The following is a 9,744-nucleotide window of genomic DNA, read 5'->3' as shown; positions in this document are numbered from 1 at the left end:
CCCCCCCCCCCGTGCATGGCTGAGGCTATCTCCCCCCCAAGTGCATGTTTGGGTACATGCCCCCCCAGCCCCCGTGCGTAGCTGGGTGCCTGCCCCCTGCCCCCAGTGCCAGCGTGGCCAGGCCTGGAGGTGCGAGGCCTGCTCCAGGCCCGGCCGCTGTGAGGGTGCCCTGCTATTGCGGCAGGGCTAGCAGGGGTCCTGCTAGCTGCACCGGGGCCCCGATGCACGGGGCTGATCCGCTGGACAAGACAGGGAGGCCCCTTCCTGCCCAGCACCTCGTTCACGACCGCAAGGTGCCGGGTGCGACTGAACGGAGTCCATGTACCAGAGACGAGGCTCGTTTTTCTTTCCAGCGGCGGATCTGGCCACTCTCCCGGCAGCAAATCGCACGGCTTTGCTGGAAACATTGAGGTCCAACTTGGCTGCCGTGGAGGAGAAGTTGGAGCGGGATGCGGAGTGGAGCGAGCTGCGGCGCGTGCGGGCTGACGTGGCGAGCCGGGCGACATGGCTGGGCGGTTCTGCCGATGTGACCTGGGAATTTGCGTCCCAAGTGCTGTTGTTGCTGCTGTGCCTGAAAGAGTGCATGGTCCTCTTGGCTGCCACTTACAGCCCGGCTCCCCCAAACCTCCGGACAGCTGAGATGGCTCCTGCCCTGAGCCCCGACACCCTCAGCATTTCCCAGCAGAGGACCGTGCAGTCAGCGCTGCAGTTTGTGATGACCCTGGGCCTCTGTCCGTACCTCTTGCCAGGCGTCGGAGTGCCCCTGCAGCACCGGACGGAGTTCAGTGCCGTCGTCCGAGATGCGGTGTCGCTTGATGCTGCCCCCAGCGCCATGCTGCGGCTCTATGCCAGCTGTACAGTGCTGCTGGAGGTGGCCCAGCACCCGTCCTTGGGCAACCTCCTCCTTACCCGCCATCTCGGGGACCTCCTCGCAGGTCTGTGCCAACTGGGGTTCGGCCCAACCAAGGGGAAGGGCGAGGAAGCAAGGCCACCGGAGGAGCCCAAGGTGCGTGTCCCAGCTAGAATCTCCTGTCTAAACTGTGCACGCAGCCTCTATCTCTTTGGCAGAGGAGAAGCCCTTGTAGAGGCCTTTCTAACCACTCTGTAACAGATCGGAGGATCCCAGCTGCATGGGAGAGACCGTTCTTATCTTTTCATCTGCATGGCTTCTACCAGCACCTGCTGGGCCCAGCGATAATGCAGGATGGGGAATCTAACCAGGGTGGCATGAAGGGCTAGCGACTTGCCAGATCCTTCCCTTTCCCATTCCACTGGTTTCTGGGTATTACGAATCCCGCTGGAGAACCCGAGACTGCCCATCATCTCTGGCTGATGGCTGTCAGAGCCTGGGGCTTGCGTTGGTGTAGGTTCCCTTTCAGCTGCCTCCTCTCCTGGCTTCTCTTCACAGATTGTGTTGAAAAACCGACCTTGAAATAGTTATGAGAAGCCTCATGTGTTTCAGAAACAGCTCAGTGGGCAGGGGACAGCATTTGCTGTGAAAGGCTCCTGGCTGCTGTATGCAGGACTCAGCACCTCTGCCTACATGCAGGTGTGTGCTCCTGTGCTCAGGCTGAGGTTTCCTAGGAGAACAGGGTCTGTGAACCTGTCAGAAGAACCCTAGAGCTGTTCTTTCTGTTAGCTTGTCTTTGAGGTCCGATCTGTGCTGCAGTAGGTTAGTGAGATCAGCTGCAGCGGGTCTGTGTCTAGGGACACAGTTTTGTTCACGTGGAGGCTGGTAGTACCTGCGGAGTACATGGGGTTAAAAGTAAGAGGCTCAGACTGCTGCAAATGGCTCCTGCACTCAGTGTCTGGTGCTGAGGAGGGAACTTTGTTTTCCCCAGTGGAGCACAGGCAACACTGTGGGCAGATAGAGACCATCTCGGGGGGTGGGGGGAGGTATCATGCATTTACCTACACCAGAGTTTCTTTACACTTTGCTGTCCTCTCTCAGAGATGAGGCACGGTGCCTGGGTGCGCCTGCGCCTAGCAGTTTGTGCAGCACAGTTGCTCCTGAACAGCTTTTATTTACATTTGCCTTAATGAGGAAGCTGTTCTGGATGGGGTTTGGAAGGGCGAATTAACGATGATGAGAAGCTGGCTCCTGGCAGCGAGGCTCACCTGGATAGATGCTCAACAGGCCTCTTGCATGGTGCTGCTGGTTCACGAGGGGGCGCCAGCATCCAGCACAACACACACCCTGCGCTGCTTTTCCCACCTAGATGGATATGTCAGCATGGGGACCTGTGGTTTTTTCCAGGGCCTTACAGAAGAGAAGCGAACCCACTGCAGAAAGGCCTTGCAGAGCATCTTGGATCGAGTCTACCAACCCCTTGTTGTTCGGGAGCTGCTCATTCTTCAGGGTGGATCCAGACAGGTACCTGGGCTGCAGCTGGCTCTGTTGCGGATAGAGGTGGAGTCTGGCTGAGACAGCTATTTGCCGCATATGTGTTCCAGCAAGACAAGCTGGGCTGTGGTGTGCTGGGTGGTTAAATCACAGTGAGCCAGGGAAGCTGCCGGGAAGAGCCGTGGGGTTGGGACCTAAGCTGTCAGGCTGTTTGGAAAGTCTTGTTTTATTTTACCCATGCTGTGTGGCAGGGAGGGATCACAGCAATGGCAGCAACCTGTCCTGGCTGCAGCGTTCTGTTGTGCAGAGTGGAGCCTCGGTAGGGGAATTGGCACTCTGTCCCAAGCATGTGCTGGTGACTGATTCCTCCACCCTGCCGTTGGCTCTGCTCCGTGCCCCAGACACTAGTTATAGCCTAGGGCAAAAACAAATGACGTCCATGTTATGGCTGAGAGTGTAAAAGACCCAAGCATGCAGTCAATTGTGATGCCCACGGCAGCAGTGACTGTTGCACTGAGCACCAATCTAATGGAGGACCTCGGAGGCAGTAAAGTAGCAATAAAAATACCAGGTGGGCTGCCTGCCGCAAGGCAGAGCTCTGCTACCACTGGGAGAGCTGCAGTTTGCACTGTGTCTCTTCTTGCGTGTTTGGGTCCTTGGTTACCATACAGCAATTCTCAGCTCTCGGCCGACTGCCTTGGTGCACTGTCCTTCCCAGAACTGTGTGTAGTACAGCTTCTCATACTCTGACTAGTCTGTAGAAGTGCCTGGCGATGCCTGGTTTGTTGCGTAGCAGGCGGCTGGGCCTGCCCTAGACCGGAGCTCCCAGGCTGTGTGCGCATCCTCGGTGGGCTTCTCTCCCTGCCAGGGGCGCAGCAGTTTGGTGTTGCTCACACTTCCATCGGGACTGGCCTCCTGGGACAGGGTCTTATGTCTTGGAGCTCCATTTCACAGTGTCAAACCACCCTTGCCTGGTCTTTAGTCCTGCCTAGGGGTGGCTTGAGATGTACTGCCCTTTACAGGTGTGTTTTCAAGGGCCAAATGGGGTGTGTTTGACCTGATTTTGGTTTGTTCCCAGCTTCCTGGAAATGACTATTTCCTGGCAGCATGTGGCAAAAGGCATTGGAGCTAGACACCTTTGTCTTTACTCCTGTAAGCCAAGAGAGGTACTGTGTTAGTCTGAAGTCAGGCAGAAGGCAGGTTAGAAATGCACCTTCTAGACTAACAGAATCAAAGATGCATAAGCAACTGCTCACTGGCATATGATGAAGTAAGCTCTTGCTTGTGCATCTCTGATTCAGTTAGGCAGTCTATAAGGTGCATCTCTACCCTATCTTTTCCTCCCAAGGTGCTGTTCAAACGAGGTCATGGCTGCTGGTGGAGCAGAGGGTTGTCAGCTTGAGCAGGCCAAGGGAATTCAGTAAACAGAGGCCTGGTGCTATCATGGAGCCAGGGTCTGAGCCTGGGTCTCAGCACCCCAGTGCATGGCATTGTGCTCCCTGTGCACAGCACAAGGTTGTCCCCAAAAGTGGGGCTATATTTTCAGACCTGAGGTCGATGCTGCTAGATTTAGAGTGGAGATTTCCGATGAGGGGTTCCCTTTGTTAGCCTAATGGGAGGGAACATGGAAGGATGCACTCACCAGGTCATGCTTGCCCCCGGGTACAGATGGAGATCTGTAAAAGGTTCTTCACTTCCTAGAGTCCTTAAGAGGCTGGAATGAGCTTCTTTGCAGCACCAGCTCCATAGTATTATGCTGATCCTTCACTCAGATGGGCTAGTGTCATCCCAGGGTGTTTAGCTCCGAGCTGCCGCCATGGAGGGAAGGCAGCTGCTCATTAAAGAGAGCTGTCACTCAGCACTCTGCTCCCTGTCCCTCTGGAGTGCTGGGATAAAAGCAGCATGAAAGAACCATCTATTGAGGCATGTGAGGTGTCAGATCTCATTAAAGAAAGCAGCTGGACTCTTCTCAGCATGCTGAGTAGCCTGCAACGCCAGTGGCCTTGAATCTGCAAGGATTTGCTCTTATTGAATCTTCCTTCCTCCACAAACACCCTGTTTATTTCACTGGGCTGTGTAATGTGGAAGGGAGGGCTGCCTTGTTAGGAGGGAGGTAATGGGGTACAAAGAAAAGAAGGTAGCCTCACTCTCATCAGTATTTCGGGTGATAGAGGTGATGCTGTCTGTGCTGGGGGGTGGCACGCCTGGAGGCTGAAGCTGCAATGCAGCAAGGCATTTGCTTTTCCTGTCCTAGCCACAGAGCCAACGTAGTCTGTGCCATCACCTCTGAATTGCCATGTCCAGCGATAGCCGGAGCTGGGATTACACTGCCCTTGTGTGCATAAAACCTTGATTCATCCTGAGAACCTTTTGTCTCTTGGTAACGAGCCTGTCAGCGCTGCTGCATGACCCCTGGAGACTTTAATTAAGGAAATAGTTCTGTGTGGAGAAGAGGCTCCTGGGATCCACATCCCATCTAATTAAACCCTAATTATCTTTGTGCCACTGGGTGGTGAAGTGCGTGATTGAAAATCCTCCCGCTCCTCTTCCTACTATCACAGATAAATTAAGGTTCTTTAGGGCAGGGAGTGTGCGTTGCTACCAGGAGTGTTGCACAGCTCTGGTGCGGTACCTGGGCTGCCTAACCTGCCCATTTCCATGTCCTGACAGAGCCTGCGCTCCCCTGGAAAGGAGGCACAGCGGCCCCAGGCCCCTGCCTGGCTTCGGCGCCTCTGTGGACAGCTACTCTCAGAGAGGCTGATGAGACCCAGTGGGGTTCAGGCTGTGGTTCGAGGCATCCTGGAAGGAGCAGGCAGTAAGTAGGAAGGGTGGCTGAAAATCCTCTCACCTGAAAAATAAGCAAAATGAGAAGCAAGGACAAAAGCCCCTGTGTTTACAAATCCCTGTTGTCTCTTGTGTGACCAGTAGCTTTGCTTTAAGGAGCTGCGTTCCTGATGGTTTTATCTGCTCCTGTTTCCGTGGAGGGCACTGATCTGTGGGAACAGAGCTCGAGGGAAATAAAAGATGCAAGTTCTCTAGTCTAGGAGATCTCAAAACCGGAACCGCTCTCCTCTGGCCTGGCCAGTCAAGGAAGCAACTTCTCTCTTAGACCAGACAAACATACCAGTTGCAGGGCAGCTCATGCATCCTAAAGCCCCTTACAAACAGTTTCATGTTCTGTGGATGGCTCTTGTCGAAAGCCTTGAGATTTCTGCCTTCTCCAGTTCTTCACTCTCGGGTCTCTGCGTGGAGAGGTTGATTGCTGTTTCCTTCCCGGTGTTGGATAGCAGTGATCCCTTCCCCCAGCAAGCAGGTCTGTCTCCTGAAAGATGCTCGGACTGAGGAGACTAAAAACAAATGTCTATCTTTTGGTCTTAACCATCTGGCTCTGGTGCCAAGTGGAGTGGGTATTTGGCATCTGAGTCTAACTGGGGCCTCTGTTTCGCTCTCCTTTTCTTTCAGCTGGGGCCGCAGGTGGCAGCAATGCTGAAGCCGCAGCTGCAGACTGGAGGAAATGTGACATGATTGCCAGGATCTTGGCTTCTTGTCCCCAGCAGTCCCTGTCCCTGGAGGATTACTACAGGCAGGTGTGCCCTCAGGTATGTTCCTCATTCACTTCCTCACCAGGGCACATCAGTGCTGTCCATGATGGCCAACTTGTTTGCTCCTAATACTGCAGTACAAAGTGGTTTCGCCCCGTGGTCAAGGAACAGCGTGTAGCATGGCTCAACTGTAGGTACGATCCAATGTGAACAGGCTTGGCCAGGGCGGAGGAGCATGTTGCTGGCAGTCTGTAAGGAGAGACATCCCCCTGTGTGTGCGCTCCACAGTAGCTCCTCTGCATTTTCCTGCAGTGCAGAGCCCCACATTTGGGTATCTTTTATTAGGATCTTTAATTGCTGGCATATTGATGGAGTTATTGGTGATAGACAATACTGTGCCACCAATAAGGCTGTTGGTCCCATTGACTTTTATACCTAGCATAAAGCAGAAGGGGATAACAGTGGAGAAGAGATGAAACAGGTGGAAATTAACCCGGATGATAAGAAGGATGGGGAGGGGGACTCTGGGGGAAGGGGCTGTTATCAGCCTCCTGTAATAACCACTCTTCCTCGAAGCACCCATGTGATCAGACCAGCATTGTTCCCAATATGAGAGAGGGCCTTTCCCTGCCTTGCATTGAAACTAGTAGTCCAGCCTACTTCAGTCGTCGGCCTAGATCTTTTTTTTCTAATACTGAAGAACCAGCCCCTCGGCTGCTGCCAGCGCTGGGCTTCAAGAAATGCCCCTTTGGGGAGCTATGGCATAGTCCCAGTCCATGGCCCTCAAATTGCTGCAGGTACCAGGGCCCTAACTGATCCTAGGAGAACTCCCCTTTCCCACCCTCCGCTGCAGGGTATATCGGGAAGGAGACCTGTCTCCTCCTAGGCTTGACACCCAATCGAGCCCATGCTTGTAGGGTTCTCCAGCCTCCTTCTGTTGAGTGGATGCTGACTGTGCTCTGGTCTTAAGTGTTGCTGCCCTGGCACAATTTGCTAAGATGCACTTTCCCTTCCAGATTCTAGACTTGCTGCACATTCGGGAAAAACTGACAGCTCGCCAGTTCCAGAGAGTTGCCACCACTACCCTTCTCACCATGGTGAGGGAGCACCCTCAGCTAGCAGAGCAGTACCTGCTCCGGCCCATGCTAGAGCCCCTTCTCCGATGCTCCGATAGAGCAGGTAAGAGCCTGTTGCTGTTGGCTCCGTGGGTGGCAGCAGACCAGGCCAAATCCCATGCTTGACTGGCTTCTCTTTCCATCCTCCGTTCCCTGAACCTGTCATCTTCAAGCTGAAGGGTATATTATCCATCTTCCTTTGAGGATTCACTGTGATTGGCCCTTGGCTGCTCACTGCAGCCGTGGACTGAACACGTAGAAAAAGTTGCTAGTCCAGGAGGTCTTTGTTTCTGTGACATGCTCGAAGCTCGGCCGTGCTTGGGCTGAGCAGGGAATAGAACAGCTGCTGTGGCTGGACTGGAGATTTATTACTGACTCCCATTCCCATCCCCAGGGTATTTCTGTGCTCGGTTCTCAGAGGCTGGAGGAATGGGTGTTTCCTGGGTGCTGGTTATCACTACAGGGGCAGGAGGAGAAGAATTGGTTTGTTACAGCAGATGTGGAGGTAGAAATTCCCTCCCTGGACCAAGTTACCTGCTCTGTTTCCTGGTAGAGAGTAGCTCCCTGCTTTGCCATGTCTTCCACTGCTCGACTTGAACACTGGAAACTGGCAGCGGGGCTTCGACCAGCTGAGAAGACCTTGCCTTTCAGTTTGCTGGGTCCTCAGCCAGGGAATGCTGGCAGCCTGCCACAAACCTAATAGCTTTCCAGGCAGCTCTTCTCTAAGTGCGGGTGCAGAATGCTGATGAGTCAGTAGTCCTTCAGGCCTGCCACAATGGTGTCAGGTGCTGGGGCCTACTGAGTTTTTTTTTTTTTTTTTTCGCCTTTTTGCTCTCCTCCGTTTGGTCTGCTCCCTGATCTCATGCATTTCCTGTGACTGCAGTACCAAACTGCAGTGAGATGTGTGACCATTGCCTACCTTTGGCTGGAAGCTACAGGGCAGGGGGCAGTGGAGGGTTGATGCTCCTGCTCTGTCTGCTTTCAGAAATGGCAGTGGAAAACTTACCTGCAGGGACCGTATTGGTGAAAGAGGCAGAGCTCAGCAGGTGTGTGGAAGATGTGTTCAAGGTAAGGTGGAAGAGGTGGGTCTGGAGTCATTTGCCTGAGGGTAGCTAAGGAAACTGTTTCAAGAGTTGGTCTTCAAGTCTGGGACCTTGTGAATTCCTTGGAGTGGAGGCTCTTGGCTCAGGAAGCACTGCAGTGCAGACATGATGCTGTGATGAGGCCTGGAGTTGTGCATCCTGTATCCCCTGCAGAATACTGCCCCATCGAGTCTGCTGACAGGCACCTCCATGACCCTTCCAAGCACTCGTGCCCATACTGTCACCAGGAGAAGACACCAAGCCCCTTCAACACATGAGTACCTACTGCTCTGCTCTTTTCCCAGGAGCTAGTATCATCCTGGACCCACTGTGAAAATGAAACTGGCTTTGTTCTCTGGAGCGAGTTCAGGCAGCAGGTCATAAGGACAGAGCGACTGTGCCATCCTTAGGCGAAGTGTAACTAGACCTTTCAAACCAGTCCTACATCATCCAAGGCTTTACCCAGGTGGTATTTGGTGATAGTGTCAGTAGAGCTCTACAGAGTCCAAAAGCTGAGTGAGCTTGCAAAGCAGCTCTGATCTAATGCAGTGAGCAACAGGCAACCTGACCTGGAGGGATGGGTCAGAAGGGGTGGTTTGCTGCTCAGCTGAATCATCCTGAGTGAGTGCATTCCCATGCTCACCTCTGCTTTGCAGCCTCAGTGGGTGAGGATGCTTTTACCCACCAGCCTTGCAGAGCATTTAGGCGCCCAGTTAGCAATGGTAGAGCACTTCTGCACCCAGCAAATGTGTGGTGTTGATAGGGGATCTGGACCCCATACCCAGTTCTGCAAATGCCTAGCTAGGATCACAGTCATAGATTTAATAGATTTGCAGGGTCAGAAGGGACCTCGGTAGATCACTGAGTCCACACCTCGCCCTAGGCAGGAAAGAGTGCTGGGGTCTGATGACCCCAGCTAGGTGCTTGTCTAGTCTCCTCTTAGACTCCAGAAATTCCCTCCCTGGACCAAATCACCTGCTCTGCTTCCTGGTAGAGAGTGGCTCCCCGCTTTGCCATGTCTTCCACTGCTCGACTTGAACACTGGAAACTGGCAGCGGGGCTTCCACCAGCTGAGTAGACATTGCCATTCAGTCCTCTGGGTTCTCAGCTGGGGAATGCTGGCGTTCACCGTATAGCTGTGGTGGAGTGTGAGTGGGTGGGTGAGGTCCTTTCTGCCCGTAGCTCATAGTGGATGGTGATGCATCTTTTAAAGTCAGCGAATAAAATGCCCTTGGCTTGTAGTTAGGAAACAAGCAAATTTGTGCCCCTTAGGGACTGGTGACCTGTTCCTGGCAGGGAAAGTGGGATTGGAGGATGTTGTGTGTTCAGAAGAGAAGAGAAGGAAGGGTTTGAAGGAAAGCAGCCTCCTGCCTTCCTGTGGATGAGACTGGGGCATGTGTGTTTGCTTGGATGGGGTGTGGGGGCACCAAACGCACAGGGGGCAGGGCAGCCGCTTACAGACGCCCTTTGGAGCAGGCGTTGGATGTAAAATATAACAAAACCGTAGAGGGCAGCAGTTATCTTAACTGCGAGGCTCTGGCAGCCCCAGCAGTTACACTCTTCCTCCGTTCTGTATCTGGAGGGTGGGGGGAGAAATGTCACAAAGGAGACACTGTTCCCGTTAGTGCCCAGCATTGCACTGGTATGTGTCCCAGGCAGGA

The 9,744-nt window shown here is 53.7% G+C and overlaps 1 protein-coding gene across 1 annotated transcript in view; it reads left to right on the top strand.

Annotated features, from left to right (window-relative positions):
* Positions 1–9,744, top strand: part of TANGO6 (transport and golgi organization 6 homolog) — a 63,226-nt gene that overhangs the window by 490 nt on the left and 52,992 nt on the right. The window contains exons 2-7 of the mRNA XM_019505363.1: positions 354–1,006; positions 2,258–2,374; positions 5,015–5,159; positions 5,807–5,943; positions 6,903–7,065; positions 7,987–8,069. Coding sequence (XP_019360908.1) covers positions 354–1,006; positions 2,258–2,374; positions 5,015–5,159; positions 5,807–5,943; positions 6,903–7,065; positions 7,987–8,069 — 1,298 coding nt within the window. The remainder of the gene's footprint in view (positions 1–353; positions 1,007–2,257; positions 2,375–5,014; positions 5,160–5,806; positions 5,944–6,902; positions 7,066–7,986; positions 8,070–9,744) is intronic.

Source organism: Gavialis gangeticus, unplaced genomic scaffold, assembly GCF_001723915.1.
Source record: "Gavialis gangeticus isolate Ggan-Ray unplaced genomic scaffold, GavGan_comp1, whole genome shotgun sequence".
Lineage (NCBI taxonomy): Eukaryota > Metazoa > Chordata > Crocodylia > Gavialidae > Gavialis > Gavialis gangeticus.
Note: the sequence above shows the minus strand (reverse complement) of the source record. Positions and strands in the feature narration are given on the sequence as shown.